At 38.9% G+C, this 19893-nt stretch overlaps 1 protein-coding gene and 1 pseudogene across 1 annotated transcript in view; both read right to left on the bottom strand.

Annotated features, from left to right (window-relative positions):
• Positions 1-1106: 1106 nt before the first annotated feature.
• Positions 1107-2544, bottom strand: LOC105505946 (annotated as a pseudogene).
• Positions 2545-8452: 5908 nt separating this feature from the next.
• The window catches only part of RAP2A (RAP2A, member of RAS oncogene family), a 35884-nt gene continuing 24443 nt past the window's right edge, over positions 8453-19893 (bottom strand). The window contains exon 3 of the mRNA XM_011933939.1: positions 8453-13375. Within this exon, the coding sequence (XP_011789329.1) occupies positions 13138-13375 (238 nt within the window). The 3' untranslated portion in view covers positions 8453-13137. The remainder of the gene's footprint in view (positions 13376-19893) is intronic.

Genomic DNA, 19893 nt, shown 5'->3' with positions numbered 1-19893 from the left:
AAAAAACAAAAACAAACAAAAAAACCTCTGGCAAGGCTGTATAAGAGAAAGGAATTCCACTGTGGGCAACTCAGAATTCATGGCAGAAAACACCTGTTACTAAGAGAAGCTAAACTTTTTCTTAGTATTGGAGTTGCCGAAACATTGTTTTAGGCTTTTATCATTCCTAAGAGGTGTTATTGAAAGCTGGATCCCTGGTAAGACTGTTGAGATGATATAAAGGATTCCAGGCACCTGAATTTTATCTCATGTGTCAACTGTTTTTCCTTGCTCTAAAAAAAAGGGCAGCTGGAAAAGAACCAAATGCAGGGGAAGTGAAAACAAAGAATTCAACAGCCAAGCTTCATCTTATATAGTGCAGGACTGGCTACTGAATTTGAAGAGCCTTGTGCATGAACTCAGAGCCTTGTTCAAAATTATTAAGAATTTCAAGACCACAGCAGAGGACTGAACCGAGCTTTGGTTTCTTCTAAGTGTGGGGTCATTTACACATAAAGCTAGCTCTGCATATATTTTCCTAGTCCCACACATAAAGCTAGCTCTGCATATATCTTCCTAGTCCCTTGTTATTTTTGAACAAATAAAATTGAATAGCTCTGATATAAGCAAACTTTTATTTGTAACCCTGTTTAATAGAATGTTCTGCAATGATGGAAATGCTGTATATCTGCACTGTCTAATGTGTAGCCACTACCTACCTATGGTTAATGAACTCTTAGAATGTGGCTAATGTGACTTGAAATGTGGCTAGTGCTACTGACTAACTGTCTTTTAATTTTATTTAAGTTTAATAATATACATTTAAATAGCCATATGTGGATGTGGCCAATGGCTACCATATTGGACAGAGCCATTTAATAAATTAACCAAACCAAAGACAATATAGAAAGTAGTTTCATATAGAAAGAATCTGTAACAAAAGAAAGCAAGGGATCGTTTTTTATTTTTTACATTTTTCCCCAAAAGCATTGTTTTTACTAATACAGAGTCCTAACCACTTCAGTGGTGGGAGGAGCGGGAGAGGCTCCTGTTTCAATCCAGAGACCTCCATAAAGTTGGTTTGTTGTTACCAAACACAGAGGAAGAGGCATCATGGATTTGGTAAACTAAAGACAATGTTTAGTCTCTCTGTGCTGGAACAACAAGGTGTGGTGAATCTCTGCTCATGTAAGAATCCTGAATTCAGGAATTTCATCTGTAACTACTCGAATTTCTCTCTCTGAAGGTTTGAGATCATTGATAGCGCAGTAGAAAGGCATGTAATTGCCACTGTGTTCAAATGTCCAGGCAAATTTTTTCTTCACTTCAATGAAGCTGGTTGACTCAGCTTGTTTAACTCCTGCTGCAGTGGCTTTAAACCACAGTAGTAACCCGCAGCATCACACTTGTACACTCGAGGGCCTAGTTCTTCAAATATACTAATTAAAATCGTACAACAACCAAGGGACCTCATTTCAGCATTCTGTGTATAGACCTGAGTAATATCAGTAATTCCTTCTACACAGTATGTCCACAGGAATCTAATAAACATACTTATATTTGCAATTAGCTGCCTTATATTGTGCCCTCTGTTCCCGGGATCTGCTGTCAGCAGTCACTCCTGTGATCACACAGCCAGCGTTTTTGGTCATCTTGATTAAGTGAGTCCTGGAATCCAACAATTTGTCAGGTACTATCGTCTGTGTGACAATTACTGCACAGTCTTTCTTTCTGACAGCTACTGATGTAAGGCCATCCTGGTTAATAGCCTTAAAAGCATATTCTACTTGGTAGAGCCGGCCTTCGGGTGAAAAAATTATAAGGTGGCAGTCAAAACCAGTGCCATGGAATCATGGAACGTGTTGGTACACCCTCTACTTCACTCACAGTCTCTGGTGCAATATCTCTTATATTAACTGTCTTGAGCAACTGACAGCAGCTACAGCTGCATGCTATCCCAATGGGAAATTACGGCATAGCTTCTAAACTCATAAATAGAACAAGAAATGTCTTTAAGACACAGAACTGTGAAACTTGGAGGAGATCCCTGCCTAAAAATTTTGGTAAGGGTAGAGTGTTTCCATGGCAATGAAGAATCCATCCAAATGTAATGAAAAGTGAGTGACTAGGGGATCTATATTGTTCAGCTCTAGTACATTTTGCCTTTATATTTTGCTAAGCCACTGATATGCTAATAGACAATATTTGTTCAGGACTGAAGTGACAAGTCATTGTAAGAAGAAAAAGAGGACACAGTCATCTTAAAGAAATATTAGCAACTCTTCAGATAAAATGAAAAGGAAAGATGTATTCTGTTGTTACTATTTGGAATTCCTTTGAGTCATGAGCAGAGGGGTCATTATTTATGGTTTTCCACTTAGGATCACATTTCCTCCCTGAGGACGCTATCAGGTTACCCTTTAAGGACTCTCCCTTGGTCCTTCCCAAGAAGTACCTGCCCTGGTTCTCCAGCCAGGTTCCAGTCCGCAGCCATTTCTGCCGGCTCTTCTCCACTCCAACCCCAGGCCCAAGGCTATGGCCATGGGCAGCTTTGAGAGGCTCCATAAAGGAGTTGACAGATCCAGTGGCAAACGGTGACAACCACTGTCCTTGCAGTTTTAATGCTGACCAGTTTTGTTGTGTATATTTGGAAAGAAGTCAGTCATTTGAAAAAATTACACAGCAAATATTATTGGTATGAGTGAATGAGTTTTGTGCATTTTTATTTTGTTTTAGTTACAAATCACATGTCCCTGGGTGCTGAAGGAAAATGCAGGGAGTTGTTGAAACCAGCTGCTCAAGTGAGCTAATTCCTCTTCCAGAAAGATGTTTATTGCTAGAAAAACAATCAAAAGGCCAAAATCATTCTCAAAAGGAAATAATGTGAATGACTTAATTAGCAATTGTCTGTGTTTAGGATGTGGGGAAAATCCAGTGACACGGCTCTATGGAAAGGTCCTCGTGAGGCAACAGAAGGAGTGAAAAGAGGGAAGGAGCAGGGAAGGAGGAGTAAACACAGCTGAATTGGCTTAAGAGGTCCAGGCATGCCTAGCCCAACTCTTCCATCAACTTTCATGGCATAAACTCTGCAATTACTTGTTTGCTCTTGCTGTTGCCCCAGGACAGCAGTGCCTGGGGTCAACTATAAAGGCAGCAAAAGATCAGAAGTCGGGCTCTCTGGGCAGTGAGTATTGAGAGTCTCACTTACGTTACAAGGAACAACCAGCTTAATCCAGGGATTCTCAGTGGGAAAGGAGCAGAGCTCAATCTGTAGTGGAAGGAGGTTCCCAGATTTCCAGGGCAGGGGAAGGACTGGCTTTTTCTACAGCGAGCCACAGGGATTTTTTTTTTTTTTTTGTGAGACGGAGTCTCACTCTGTAACCCGTACTGGAGTGCAGTGGCACAATCTTGGCTCACTGCACGCTCCGCCTTCCAGGTTCACACCATTCTCCTGCCTCAGCCTCCCCAGTAGCTGAGACTACAGGCACCCACCACCACGCCCGGCTAATTTTTTGTATTTTTGGTAGAGATGGGGTTTCATCGTGTTATGGGCCAGGATGGCCTTGATCTCCCGACCTCATGATCTGCCTGCTTCGGTATCCCAAAGTGCTGGGATTACAGGTGTGAGTGACCGCGCCCGGCTGCCACATGGATTTGGATGCATCCCGTTAGGGGGAGGGCCACATTTTCTTTCTTTTGAGAGTCTCTATACACAGTAAAATTTGATGGAACTATGTTGCACATTTGAAAGACGGTGGTTGGAAAAATGTTAGGATGCATCATTTTCTTTAAAAAAATCTCTTTAGTCTCCCTATATTTAGGACAGCCCCTTAACCCCCATCCCATTATTTTTGTCTTTCAAGACATTGACAGTTTGGAAGCATCCAAACCTATTTTTGTGGCGTGTCCCATGATGTGGATTTGTCTGATTGTTTCTCCATGATTTGATCTAGGTGAAGATACCACATAGGTGGCATTGGGTGCTTCTTTTGTGTCACAGAGGGGCCCATGATAGACTTTAGACTTTTGTCCTTCTGTTGGCAGTGCTTGGTTTGATCACCTGGTTCATGTGGTGTCAGCCAGGTGTCACCACTGAAAAGCTACCTCTTTCCCTTAGCAAATAAGAAGTAATTTGTGAATATCTGTTTCCCTCTAACCCTTGCACCCAATGGCCTCAGCATTGCTGATTGCTGATCCGTCCCTAAATCTACTTTGATGTGGAGGATTGGAAAGGGATGACTTCTTGGTTCTGTCTTCTGTATCTATTAGCTAGTATCCTGTAAATGGCTAATCCTTATTAGCCATTTATTTTTTAATTTCACTATGAACTCTCAGATTCAGTTTATTCTTAAGCTGTTTTTTGTTGGACATCATACCCTTTGCCTTGACAAGTATCTACCAAACTATGGAATACTAGTCCTGTGAAATGTTCTAAGAAGAACTAGCATACAATGGTTAAATAATTTGCAGAACATAATGTATTTATATCTTACAAGGTTACATAATCCACATTAGGATACTGAAAACCACAAGAGCCTATTTAACTTTGTTTAAGCCGGTGTTTCTCAAACGTATTTGACCATGGAAATCTTTTTCCTATTCAGCCTTAGTATTTGATGGAACACATTCACAGAAACGCTGGCCAAGAGCCAGCTCTATTAATGTTTAAATATTTCATCAATAATATGAAACCAAGACTGATGATGGTGATGGTTGGTGTATCACTGTTCAGTAAACTATGATTACAATTGTTATTTTCCTATTATCATGTTCATAAGGTCAACTCAGCATACCCCTGAGGGGCTGGAGGTCAAGAACAACCCTAAAGTAGGCAAAGATTTCTTTAAAAGAACACAAAAAAATTAACCATCAAATAATACAAGATTGGTGCATTGACTTCATTAAAAGTAAGGACTTCTGTTTATCAGAAGATATCAACAAGAGTGTGAAAAGGCAAGCTTCAGACTCGGATAGTACACTGTAGTTATAAACATGTGCCCAGAAAATGTAAAGAACTCCTACAAATATGTAAGTAAAAGATTAAATAAATCTTTTTTGAGTCACTTAATAAAACAGTAAATAAAACATTTACTAAATGGGCAAAAAACATAAATAGCCACTTCACAAAAGAGGGTAACCAATGACCAATAAGCATATAAATATATTGGCCTTAGAGAAACATGAAGTAGAATCCACAATGACATACCACCACGCTCCCACCAGAATAAAATCAAAAATGACAAAGCCTGACAGTGCCAGGTATGTGTGTGGAAGGTGGAGTTGATAGATGCTGTGAGGCACCACCTGGACCTCCTTTCAGTCAAGTGACTGCTGCCCTGCTGCTGAGAGTGCCGAGAGCCTTCACTCGCTGATCCTTCAGGGATTGCCTCTGCATCTTGTTCAAGGTCACAGCAACTGACAGGCAGAGGGTACAGAGGACTAAACCATCTGGGCCCAACTCTAAGGGCCTCATTCTAACCCCCCTGTCTGGGGGTTGTTGGTCCTGCATTGCACAACTTTTCCCTCTGGCCAACCTTACTTCCTCTACTCCCTTCCACAGGAGTTAATCCCAAGGACATTTGGTAATATGCATCCTGCACACTAAGCTCTATGTCGCAGCCCACTTCCCAGGCAATCCATCCTTGACATGGTGCAACTGGAGTTCTCACATACTGCTTGTTTGTGTAAACTGGTACAACCACTTGATAAAACTATCAATGTTTACGAAAGTTGACAATCAAATCTTGTCATTCTGCAATTCCCCTCCTAGATAGTGACCTAGGAGTGAGTATTGTGTCTATCCATCAAAAGTCATGTACACAAATGTTCATAGCAGTTTTATTCATAATAGACTCAAACTGGAAATACTCCAATGTCCATCAACTATAGATTGCCTCCTCTCCTCTTCTCCCTCTCTGTTTTTGGATGGGGTCTCCCTCTGCCACCCAGGCTGGAGTGCAGTGGCCTGATATCAGCTCACTGCAACCTCTGCCTCCCAGGTTCAAGCAATTCTCCTGCCTCAGCCTCTAGAGTAGCTGGGACTACAGCCACACACCACCACGCTTGGCTATTTTTTGTACTTTTAGTAGAAACGGGGTTTCACCATGTTGGCCAGGCTGGTCTTGAACTCCTGACATCAGATGATCCACCTGCCTTGGCTTCCCAAAGTGCTGAGCTAACAGGCGCGAGCTATTGCACCCAACTCGCTCTCTTTCTCTTCCCTTCCTCTAGAAACTACAGGGGTCAGAGGAATTCTCACGCTCACAACTGATCCAGGTCCCCTCACCTGGACAGAGTTCCCACATCAGCATTTGGAGGCCAAATATCTAATAGCAGCATTTTCCAAATTGTGCTCCAGAGAGTGCTGCTGGGTACAATCTAAAGAAAGTGTCCTGGGGTCCAGTTAGTTTTGGGACATGAGTGGAATTTGAGTTTTTTCCAAGATGTGAAATCTGTTATGTGGGGATTCCCAAACTTGCTTGACTCATCATTTTCAGCAAAACCCCTCATGGTATAAGACCTCTTCAGAACACACTACAGAGCTGTGCTGTAACAAACGTCAACATTTTAAACTAAAAATCTCACTAAAACCTAAAAACACCTGGTATTTAACTAGAGGCATGGACCCAGCATTTATTCTTCAGTGTAGTATCTGATACATAGAACCCTTTGCCCTGCTGTCCCCAACCTGCCTCTGTATCCCCACTGCCCCTTGCTAATCCTATTTTTAGCCTGAATTCTTCCTTAGAAGTAGACCCAGCCTCTAACAGCAGAGCCCTGAGGCCCTGCTGTACTGTCATCCACCTCCACTCTGTCACACAGACACCTCAAGTTCCCAGGAGGGTCTAGCTCAGGCTGGTGCACAGATCTTGGAAAGAACAGAGCCAGCAGCAGTCTCTGGGGCTGTGCCTGGGACTTCGGCCCAGCCTGGATTACTGGGATGCTGACATGTCAAAGTAGGGGAGGTATAAATTATTTCTTGCCAGTAGACTAAACTGTATCTGTCTTGAGAGAAAAGGGAATGGCAAGGAGATGGGACTAGGATGTCTTTAACATTGGGGTTTATGTGTAGAGACCATCTGTGTATTGCGGCAGTGCCAGATGCAGGTGTAACCTCTCAATAAGTAATAGCTGAATGAGCATGGAATGAGTGGATTCAATTTAAGTAAAAGGATTAACAGTGGGGAAAGGGTCATTTAGAGTTGTAAGCTTGTTTTAAGTTAGAAGAGTTAGAAATTAAGTGGCAGAGTTAGAAACTCAACTCTGCCACTTTATTAGCTGTGTGACTTTCAGTGATTCATTTTTAGTACTTAGAGGCAGTTTCTCAAAAATAACATCGAGTTATTTATCCTACTACCTGTGTTCATGTACTTACATATGTATATGTGCATAGGAAGATGCTGGGAATGATTTACATCCATTGTTAACGTGGCTGTTTTAGGGAACTAGAAGTTGGAGTGACCTTTTCTTTGCTTCACTCATCCTGATTGATGTTTTTTTTTTTTGAAGCGGAGTCTCGCTCTGTCGCCCGGACTGGAGTGCAGTGGCCTGATCTCAGCTCACTGCAAGCTCCGCCTCCTGGGTTTCGGCCATTCTCCTGCCTCAGCCTCCCGAGTAGCTGGGACTACAGGCGCCCGCCACCTCGCCCGGCTAGTTTTTGTATTTTTAGTAGAGACAGGGTTTCACGGTGATAGCCAGGATGGTCTCGATCTCCTGACCTCGTGATCCGCCCGTCTCGGCCTCCCAAAGTGCTGGGATTACAGGCTTGAGCCACCGCGCCCAGCCCTGATTGATGTTTTTAAAGGTAAAAAAGCACATCACACTCAAAATTGTGTAAAATTGTAAATATGAATCATCGATAGTGAAGTCTTTAAAATGGGAGGATCTAAGATTTTTTTTAATAAAAAAATTCCCATAAGCTAAACCAAGAATCATTCCTTCAGTTTCTTTATTCCCAGCTCATATATACTAAATAGGTCTTTGTATTTAATCTTTCAAGCAGCTAGTCCTCTACCTTTTTTCCCTGCTGAGAAATCCTGGAGGACTCCTTACAGACTAACATGAAGACTTCAAAAAAATATAGAAAGAAATAATAGTGTCTTACCTAGAATAGCAACAAATCTTTTAAAACTCAATACTTCGATGTTGGGGATGTTGGATATTATCTAAAAACTATTTATAGGCCAGGTGCGGTGGTTCACGCCTGTGATCCCAGCACTTTGGGAGGCCGAGGCGGGGGGATCACGAGGTCAGGAGATCGAGACCATCCTGGCTAACATGGTGAAACCCCGTGTCTACTAAAAAAATACAAAAAATTAGCTGGGCATGGTGGCAGGCACCAGTAGTCCCAGCTACTCGGGAGGCTGAGGCAGGAGAATGGCGTAAACCTGGGAGGCGGGGCTTGTAGTGAGCTGAGATTGTGCCACTGCACTCTAGCCTGGGTGACAGAGACTCTGTCTAAAAAAAAAAAGTATATATATATAAATATTTATTAAAAATACTAGATAATATTCAACAATGTAAAACCAGTTGAAATCCATAACTGATGAAGAGCCACTATGTTTTATTAGTATTTACATGGCAAAATATTTTAAATTAAGAAACAAGTAAAAGGTCAACAGCTTCTTTCAGAAGTTTGTGATAATATTCTCTGCTTCACAGATCCTAGACGTCAGCTGGGTTCCAAATTGAGCAGCACCTTATTCCTTTAGCTACATATATTTTCATTCGTGGACCTCTAACAAACAAATAATATAACTTGAGAGAATTTCAGAGTACTACTTTTTAGCCTCAAAGATATTCTTCCAACTTGGGATTTGATACATTTAAATAATTTATAAAAAATGTATAAACACTTCAAATAAAATTATGAAGTTCTTCAGAAGATATTACTAAAATATAAGTATGTTTTCCTTTAAATATCTGGGATTCTATCTACAGTGCCTCTGTTATATTCATTCAAATTATTCTTATAATCTAAAACAATGAAGCGTCTCAACTGGTGGAATGCTGCCAGAGGATTTCAGCAGAGTTTGAAGGCAACATAACCAAAAGGCATAGTTTAAGTTGGCTTAGGAAATGAATGGGCTCCTTATCAGAGCAGCTGAAGGCTGTATACAATTAACAGCATCTGCCAACATTCACAGGGCCCCATATAGAACAAGCAGGCCCTACAGCCCCGCAGCAACCTTCAGCTTCTGGCACTCTTGGATCCACATGATGTGAAAACAGAAAGCCGGCTTCAAGCCATCACTAGGAGGACACAGAATCATTTTAGTGATGTTGCTAATTCATGTTAATTATTTAGAACAATTCTGTTAACCTTAGCATCAGGCTTCAAATTAGCCAGCTATCATTCAAAATATAAAATATCATTTGTAGAGATAAGTTTATATTTATAATAACTGATTTTATAATCTTTTCCATGTTAAATTTAAAGACTATGAGAAGTATCTACCTACCTGCCTTTTTATATGATGAACTCTCAATTTAAATCAGCTAAAATATTTTTGCATGAGGAGTACTAAATTCATTATATGGCAATTTTTAGTTGTTTTTGTATATAATACATTTCTCTCATGAGCATGTACAAAACAAAGCAAATCCAGAGTTTCATTAAATAAATTTATTTGTTAAAATAATTTAACTCCAAATACAACTGTTGAATTTGCATTGAGTTATAACTACAATTCATGTTTTAATTGAAATGTCAAGGTTTAACAACTGACATTGTTACAAAACAATAAACTGTTGTTCAATTTTAAATGGTCAGTTGTATTAGAGCGCAACACTTAACTGTGAACTGTATCTCTGGGAAACCTCAAATCAATAATGATAAGTCTGTTTCCAAAACCCACTGCAGTCATTCTTGAAACCCTGATCAAGATTTAATAGATGCACAATGACATGTTAAATAAAAAAAAAGAACCCCATAGTCCTTAATGTTTGATTGGCTAAGGGACAATTAAAGCTTACCCAGTGCTAACACAAGACTACTGATAAGAACAAAAAATTAAAAAAACACAGAAGCAAAAAACAGCAACAAACAAAACAAAGCACTTTCATATTCATACATACACTGACAACATTAACATTCATACTGGAAAACCCTTGAAAACAAATACCAGATAGTCTTAGGCAACATTTCTTTATATAGAAAAGCAAATATCAGTAGTATTACCACAGAAAAGTGATGGCAACTGTAGCAATTTGAGTCAAAAGTTCAGTCCTAATTCTACAAACCAAAGGAGAAAATCATCAAAGCACCTTTCGATAGTTTAAGAAAAGATTTGATGTAATACTTTTGATCAGATGCTGGCTTGTTTTGTTTAAGTTGAACAAAATGAAAGGCATCAGTTACCATCACTATCACAGTTTAAAAGAAACCAAAAGTTGCAACATCAAAAGAAAAAAAAATTCAAAGATGCTGCCTTTGTATAAAAGTAAAAAAAGGAAAATCTTATCACAAGAGCTAAAGAAAAAGTGGGTCTTTGGATCAAACCATAGTATTTTTAAGGCATGTGAGAAAAACTTTCACTTATCTAAGTTGCTAGTCTGATCAGGGCATAAAATAAATAGTGACACAAGGTCAACTTTCTTCTGTAGCCACTAAGGTTTCATATGCCAACAAATGTAATCTTCCTGTTCTTAAGCATTTTATTACTGTAATAGCTCAACAAACACATTCATTTGCCAACTGAGTTATATTCACACCAGATGGATAGGAATTTCCAGTTTCGGGATGTCCTTGATGCCTTGGTCACTAAATATGCAGGGCTGCGTGGAAACACTGATCAGGCAGCCAGATCAGTTATTATTCATGTCTTGACAGTAAAAGCCCACCTTGTCATCTGACACAAATGTTTTTAACTATTAATACAATTCAAAATTTTAGATCATTTTTTCCACTTTACATTCTGCCATATCTTCCATATTATTTAACCTATTTTCACATCTGCATAGCAAGTCATAATGTCAAACTGTGGGATCTTTATATATATTTCTATTTTGCAATCTTACTTGTCAAACATTGCTATTAGTTATAGAATTCAAAAGAATCATTCTGAGAAGTTACAGGAATCAAAACTCAACCAATTTACTAACAAATATTTTTTTTTCAGTAGAGAAATCATATATCTTGAATCTCCAATTTCTCTACATGTTTGAATCAAACCAACTTTTGTGCAGTGAAATTCGTTTCAATAAAATTGGTTAAAATGTTTTGTCCTATAAACAAGGTGCTTCATAACTGAGGATTATAAAAAATTATACTGAAGAATGTAAATATTCAAAATTCAACGATTTTTGACAACTATGGCCTGGTTTCATTCACCTCTCTCTTCAGTTTTTTCATTATGAAAAATACTATCAACCTTTTTTTTTTTCATCCTCTAAGCTTAATGCCAGTTATTAAACACTTGGGGGGCTACCAATGATTTCATAAAAGTATAAAAAACACTTCAATAATTTAAAAGAAAAAAGTTTTTGATACACTATATTCTGCAGTATAGATTCTTAGTATAGGCAAATTATCTCTGACTTGTGCCAAATTCTTCGGAACAATAAACACACATGCACACACAAACACACATTCGTCTCTCAGTGACACACGTAAGACCAGAGGTTACTTGCACAAGACTGTGAAACCAACAAAATGTGGGGTGGTGTATATATCGCAGGCTCAGTGATATTGCAGTTCTGAAGGCCAAATTCTTCTCCCAAGGCCCAGCTCAAGATAATCTTTTCAGCATTTGTAACTGAAGTTAGCTGAAGACTCTTCTATACTTGATTGTAAAACTTATGAATAGGTTTTTCCTGTGCCATTAGTCATGCAAATGATAAATACTTCATGGCTATGAAAACCAAAAATGTCAGAGCTTGAGCACCTTTTCAAAACAAAATATTCACTCCAGCTTTATTTGACACTTCAGTAATCAGGGCAAAATTGTTCTAAGAAAACCTTTATATAATTCTCCAGGAAAATTAAAGATAAAAGGCTTTTGTCCCTTACCTTCCACTCTATAATTTATGTTCACTTTTAAGCCCAAATTATTTCACATGGTTATTCAATTTTTAAAATGCCTGCAATAAAGCTCTGCTACAGCAAACTTGATTTTGAAAGCAGGTTAGCCACAGGTCACACTACAACCATAGCCCTTAAAGGCGAGAAGGAATTTGCTGCTTTAATGAACTTAAAAATGCCAGATATTCGTACTGTCCTGTGAGGTTTCTGCAAACGGGAACATGTGGATGCAACATGGCTTCATTTTCCTTACATGATGGTACTAGTTTATCTATTAGAATGCTTCTTGTTAGTAAGGCTAGGTAATCTCTTCCCATCACAGTTGCTTCCCTCTTGTTCAGTAAAGTTACAAAGACCACCCCTGCTCAGTTAACAGAGGGCAGGGTCGGGGTTTTAATTCTGATCAAACCCTTGTGAAAGCCTCCATTTTCTGTGGCAAAGCAGGTGACTTAACAAATTCTAAAGCCAGACTATATTTTTACATAACCTGTTCTGACTTTTGCTCTATCAAGGATTGAAGCATGAGTTAGTTCCATGTCACAAATTAGAATTAACAGCTACAATTAAGCATCAATTTTGAAAAACAGAAATGTGTTAGCTGAATAAAGAATCTCTCCCTGTAATGCTGTTGGCAGGTCAGCTGTTACTATCTTACTTGACGAAATACATTGGTTAGAAGCTCTATCCCAATTCCTGAAATTCAGTACTCTTGTAGGAAAATATTTCTCCTTTACTTATTTTTTTAAAGAAGACAAAATATTTTAATTGTAAGTGGTCATAGGAATTCTTCTGGTTTCTCCCTTATGGTTATTTTTAATTTATACAATAGTTGCTACTGTCAACTCAGCGACAATGCCATCATAGCTTTCAAATGAGATCACCCTGTAGATCGATGGACTATGCCTTAAAGTTGCAGATGCATAAAGGAGACTGAGGACAAATGGTGAAAACTGTAGTTACTGAACCCAAATGTTACTCAGAGATATCAACTGACAACCACTGCTCAATTCTGAATAAGGGCTGCAGTTCTCTGTAGATTAACACCACGCATCCTGCAAGTTCTGCAGTGGAGTAGGCGAGTTTTCTATCACCTACGACATTGGGCAAATCCCATCCAGGACAGCCATATTTGGATGCTATTGTATGTTACATGCAGAACAGCATGGGTCATCTTTGTCAGGCTGAGCAGCATAGTTCATCTGCCTCACAATTTCTGCAAAGAGTTCGTCCACCATTGTTTTACTCTTAGCGGAAGTTTCCATAAAGGGGCAGCCCCACTCTTCAGCAAGTGCTCTGCCTTCATTGGACGATACTTCTCTCTCACTTTCCAGGTCCACTTTGTTCCCAACCAAGATGACTGGCACTTTCTCATACCTATGAGAGAATACACAAAACACACAGACATTGTAATAGTTAGCACAAAGTTAAAAATCACGTGGATTTTGTTTTGGGGGGCTATTCCAGCATAAATGGTATCTTCAGTTGCATGAAAATCATTTGTACCACTTGGCTCGATACTTATCTGAGGGCTTTTGAAGCTGCTCTCACAGTGGATCATAAAATGAGTTTTATGAAATGATGTTTTAATCAATCAATTATACATCCTTTAAAATCAATTTATCTTTCCAGATGTACTTGGAAAATTATTCTCAGAAACTCAGACTAAATCCTCTTAATTTTTTTTCCATTCTGAGGGAGGGTTGCACAAATTTTCACAGTCGATCACATAATAAATAACTCCAATGAGCAAACAACTTATAATTATCAGCATTTCACTATGTTCTATGTGTATAAAATTGATCATGTTCATATAAAAATTAGCTGGGTATGGTGGCAGGTGCCTGTAGTTCCAGCTACTCGGGAGGCTGAGACAGAAGAATCGCTTGAACCAGGGAGGCAGAGGTTGCAGTGAGCTGATATCATGCCACTGCACTCCAGCCTGAAAAAATGATCATGTTCTTTCTAATAGTTCTCAGATAAGAAAAAAGCTAGTAGAAATCATCCAAATGGAAGCCATCAAATACAACCACACCCCATCCCTTCAGAAAACTTGTATGGATTAGTCAGTTCAAAGAGAAACAATTAGGATTCTTTTAAGACTGACAAGAATTCAGCCTCAATTAGCTTTAATTGGTGTTATTTCTCTTTTTCTTCCTAACTAAAATAGGTATCTCTGAGTAAACATGTTTGGAAAGAGCTAAACTAATAAAAATAGTAAGTGATAAGAAAGAACAAAGAAAAAAGCTCCTAAGTCATTTTGGTGCCTAAGATGATTGTCTCTACAATGGTTACTCCACGTAGCACAGGTCACAACAGATGTCAACGCTGGTGCTGGCCTACACATTTATTTACTATTCTTGTTTATGTTTGTTCTAAGAAAGGTAGCTAAAATATTTTCACAAGACATTTTAAAAGGTTTTTGTGATTTTAGTATAAATCAGTGTTTGTGCGTATGTATGTGTGTGTGTGTGTGTGTGTGTGTGTGTCTTCCCCTAAGCAGAATGTATTTCTGATTTAAAAGAGGTAAACAGCAAGATCACACATAAATGATAACAAATGTGACTGGACACTGTTAATCTATCAGAAGAGAAAACCCACCCCATGGTCAAACCTTTGAGGCAGGATGCATAGACAATTTTTATCATTCAGGAAACTGGATAATAGACAGGTGGTTATTGTTTGCTATACTTCCCCAAATTTCATCATCCTGTCAAGAGGGTTCTCTCCACTCACCCTAACTTGTAAAGCAAACCAAATTCCCAGCAGTCTCACTTTCTTCTTTGTCACTATATCAAACTAAGAATGGTCTCAACAAGAGGGCACACTCCAGGTAGTGTGCCATTTGGCAATGTGAAACATGAAAACAACTTAAAAATGACTGGAAGTAGCAACATCAAAGGCAAACCTAGAAGTTGGATATTATCATTTTGTGGGAAATGAATTTGGACTTCAATTTATATCAAAAGACTTTATATAAATTTACTGTACACTACTGTATCTTATGATTTCGGGCCTTAGATCATGCTGACAGCTCTGAACATAAGACACAAGGGTTTTTTAACATCTTCTAGGGCTCTTACATACAAACAATTTGTGCATCCCATGGCCTATGGGAGGGCAAGTGGCAGTGAGAATAAAGCTGCATTATAGAACAACATATATTTGCTACTTTGCATATAAACTCTCTTGATAGGCTATACAGAGAAGCTTGGCAGGGAGCAGACACTGCCAGCCATGTCAGGACAATGTCAGTTTCCAATTTGTGTTACTTGCAAAATGCAATTACATTTCATTTTTCTTATGAGAGTATATACATCACAGTGTGCTTTAAAATGCTCTGCTTGGCAGTGAAGTAACTCAAAAACATTAATAAAATTAAGTAAAACTTCTTGGTTGAATTTACGTTGAAACAAATTTCGGTCTGTCTACAAATAACAAAAAGTGGTAAGACATCACTTTCTATTAGCTGAGATAAATGTTAATATTTTAAAGAATATATTTAAGTTTAAATACAATACTATATCTTTTTTTTTTTTTTTTTGAGACGGAGTCTTACTCTGTCACCCATACTGGACTGCAGTGGCGTGATCTTTGCTCACTGCAAACTCTGCCTTCCAGGTTCACGGCCATTCTCCTGCCTCAGCCTCCCGAGTAGCTAGGACTACAGGTGCCCGCCACCACGCTCGGCTAATTTTTTGTATATTTAGTAGAGACGGGGTTTTACCGTGTTAGCCAGGATGGTCTCGATCTCCTGACCTCGTGATCTGCCTGCCTCGGCCTCCCAAAGTGCTGGGATTACAGGCGTGAGCCACTGCGCCCAGCTTATATCATGTTTTATATGTGAAATATTTCTTACACTTTTAGTTAAGTGGAGGATCTACTAGAATATGTAGATTTTCAAAACTTGCAAAGACATCAAATTATTAAGTTATATTGATACACTATTAAAATCAAGAATTTGAATAAATCTTACCATCAGCCTGATTCTCAAAACAGTAAATAAAATATTGCAAACACAATTCCACAGATAACAGCATTTAATAACTGGTAAATGTAGATAAAAATGCAGTCAGTATCAGAGAACCTGTTTATTATATCACTAACTTAATTGTCAGTGGTCTTTTCTAAAATCAAGTTACTAAAGACACTAGAGAAATCCACATTAATATCCTCAGAAGATTTTTAAACTGAATAAGATGTTCAGAAAAAAAAATTATGTACATTTCAGAATACCAGACAGTGATAAATTTTGTCTCTCTTTCTGCTAAAATTTGGGACAGAAGAAAAGATTCTACACTCAGATTTGGAGGCTCTGCTTCCAGTTCTGCCAATGAGATCATTTCCTTTACATATCTGTATTTCATTTCTTTGTTAGTAAAAAGAGAGTAAGAATATCTGTTCCCACTTAACACAGGGTTGCTGTAAAGGTCAAATGAGATAATGCTGAAAAAAAATCAAGTACTAGATAAAAGGAGGGTGGTTGCTTCTTTCCCTTCCTAACTCTACTGATGTGGCCTTGAGAAGCCATGAAGGGTGAAGAAGGAGCCAGAGAAACTGATCAAAGGAGGAAAAGAGCTCCTGAGGGCAAACCGAGTTGAAGGTGGAGCTGGGGGAAGAGACAGGCAAAAAACAGAGGGGAGTCAAAACAAAGCAGCCACCAGACACTAACCAGTCCCTGTGCTGAACATCATGGTGATGGGGTGGGGGTGCCTAGGAAAGCAGAAAAGCAAGCATTCCCAAACAGCGGGCACTCGAGAGAAAATGCCCCCGTGGGGAAGGCATTCTAAGAAGGCTTTGGGTTGGGGTGACAGAATAGGGTCCCATATGAAGGTAACATTTGGAGAAATCTGGATCCTCCTTAAGAAAGACGGGTGAGAAGTTGAAGGGAAAGAAGCCAAGCCCCGTGTTGACAGTAGATGACTGCACTGCATGAGGAAGCTGGTGTTGCTATCTGTTTTAGCAATATGGTGGGTTTAAAAAAAAAAAACCCAAACAGGCTAGGACTCCTGTCCCAGAACTGCCTCTAGCTAGTACTGTGAATTTAGAAGATTAACCTAATCTTGGTTTCCTGCATTTCTTGAAGTATAAAATGAGCTGGACTGGATAATTCCTAAGATGCTCCGAGGTTAAAAATCACAACAGACGTGGTGGGTCACACCCACCATCAACACGTACCACTGACTGGGCTAATTGCTGAGTGCTAAGCACTGTTCTAAGAATAACGTCCAATGGGCTGATCTTTAAGAGATATGAAAGTGCGCGTCGGGAGTAAAGCCAAAAATGTTGGGGGAAATCTCATGAGATCTCATGGGGCCAAAACATAAGAAAAGGTGTCACTTCTACAAGTGGAGCCGCTACTGCCAGCATGCTCTGACTCAACAGCAGACCTCCAAAACGCACTCATGACCTAGGCAGTTCCATTTCACAGACAACGTTGTTCAAACACAAATAGTTGGGATGGTTTTAACTACGTGAATACTGAAGGCTATACTGAAAACTGCCTGATGTGGCATAAATAGCTAGTAATGAGCAATCAATGCATCATGTACTTACCCATCCACTCAACACATATTTATATGCTAAGTGCTAGTCACTATTCTAGACATTTATATCAATGGACAAAGCAAATAAATCTCTGTAATTTCGCAGTGCTTACAGTCTAGCAGAGGGCACAGACATCAACAATAAACATAAGTCAATTCTGGGTTTACAATAAAAGTGTTAAGTGCAATGGAAAAAAAGATGATGTGGATCGGGTGGTGGATGGGGAGCACAGGTGCCGCAATTTTAAGTAAGATGATCACAGGCCTTGTTGGGAAAGTGGCTGTGAACAAAGATGGGAAGGGTCTAAGATGGGAAGGGTCTCTGGGAGTCTGCTCCCTACCGCGCAGGTTCTAGGGGAAGAGCATTCTAAGGACGACACGCCCTAGACAATGCCTGAGCCGGTGAGAGCCTGCCTGTCAGTGCAACGACCAGCTGTGGGATCCATCCTTACTGCCTCCTGCAGGACTCTGGCAGTGGAGGAAATGTTCATTTGAGGCTAGACCTCAGGAATTCAGGTGCCAAAAGTGGCCTCAGAAGACAAATCTGGCACTTAGACTAACTCAGAGGGCTGACTCTGTTATTTAGGAAGATGAGGCGCTTTGTTAGTGCGTGATGACTGATACTTTCATGTTCTATTTTCATTATCAGTTTTGCGGTTGCCTTCATTTTCCCTCTTTTCTAAACACATCATTTGGACATAAAGCTAAAGATGCAAAATTCTAAAACTGTTCAATGTATGTGTTATTGTTAACCTGATCATGAGTAAGATGCCACCTTGCCTACATCTTAAACATCAGCAGATATCTCACCAACTTCAGCCTGTCTTCCTTGAAATTTCCTTTAAGGGCATGACCAGGTCAGTGACTGATGCAGGTCTAATAATTTTATTTCTGTGTATAGTCTGTGGACAAACACTTTTTTATTGACAAGAATTTCCATATTGTTGACTGTATTCATGAACATGATTATAAATGTATAAATAAATAAAACTAGTTCTTTTAAGCAGCTCTGCTTAATGGATTCAATGAAACATCAGAAGTACTGGCTGTAGTATCACTTAGCTGTAGAATGTTCATGGGCTTCTCACCAAGACAGCTTTTTAAAATATCAATAACTCAAAAGCATTTGATGTGTTTATCAAAATACTTTATTTTGCTTTCTCCTTTCTTGTAACTGTCCTGATATGTGTGTATGTATATGTATATATATTTTATTCTGGTCATGTCTGAACTTGGCTGACCATCAAAACAACTTGAGAATTTTTTTAAAGGTAGTGATTTCTAGGCCCTATTCCAGAGCTAGTTAATCTAAATCTATGGGATCAGGACCCAAGAGTCTATTAAAATATGTAATATGTCTGTATCTATAAGCTCTGAAGATTGATTCTGAAGTTCAGCAGGGTTTAGGAATCACCGGCCTAATTTACTACTTTGTGACCCCAAATAATATTCTATGTTTATGGTTCATGGTTCCATATGTGGCAAGTCCAGACTCAATTCCTTCTTCCCCTAACTTATTCACCAATGAAAAACTGTAGACAGATACCACTACTGTCAGTTCCTGCACTTTACTTTTGAGGGTGCTGCACCGCAGCGTATTAAAAGGTCATACTTCATGTGAATTTTAACATGCTGTTATCTTCTTAGTGATAAGCAGGTAGAAATATAATTCTCGTTGAATTTAGAAATGAGAATCAGAAAGGCTTTCCTAAGTCCCCTCATTCAACTTTTCACCCAATGTTAAAATGATCTACCAAGAGAGTCCCAAGGCAAACCGTCAAAAAAACTGATGCTTCAATTACTTCCATGATAAACTTACCAAATTCCTTTGGAGCTTATGTCTGAACATTTTTAGTGACATGGAACTCATACCTACAGGCAACCCATTTTGTACTGTCAGGTCTGTTAAAAGTTAGTGTTAAAAAGTCAGAGTTTAAAAGTTTACCTGTATATAAGGAACTGTGATCTGTAACACCCTGCCCCTTCTTCTCACAGATTCTAGTTCTTTTACCCTTTAGAATGTAGAAATCTCTTCCCCAACGTGAATATAGGTCCCTCCTACTCTTGCTCAAATTAAGCAAGTCATGATTTAAAAAAAATACCCAGCAATACTTAATAGGAAACAAAAAAACATTTTTTTAAATTCTTAATCTCGGCTCTGTGAGAATGATCACTATAACTATTTTGATGTCTATCCTTCCAAATTATTTTCCTCTCTATATATATCAATGTAAGTATAGCTATAGCTTTTATAAAAGGAGATTATACCAATTACATTTGGTAACTTCAATTTCCACTATTACAAAGCTTTCCATTTTAATAAATAATATGTATCATATTGATGGCTAG

The sequence above is a fragment of the Colobus angolensis genome, unplaced genomic scaffold (assembly GCF_000951035.1).
Source record: "Colobus angolensis palliatus isolate OR3802 unplaced genomic scaffold, Cang.pa_1.0 Scaffold13, whole genome shotgun sequence".
Taxonomy (NCBI): Eukaryota; Metazoa; Chordata; class Mammalia; order Primates; family Cercopithecidae; genus Colobus; species Colobus angolensis.
Note: the sequence above shows the minus strand (reverse complement) of the source record. Positions and strands in the feature narration are given on the sequence as shown.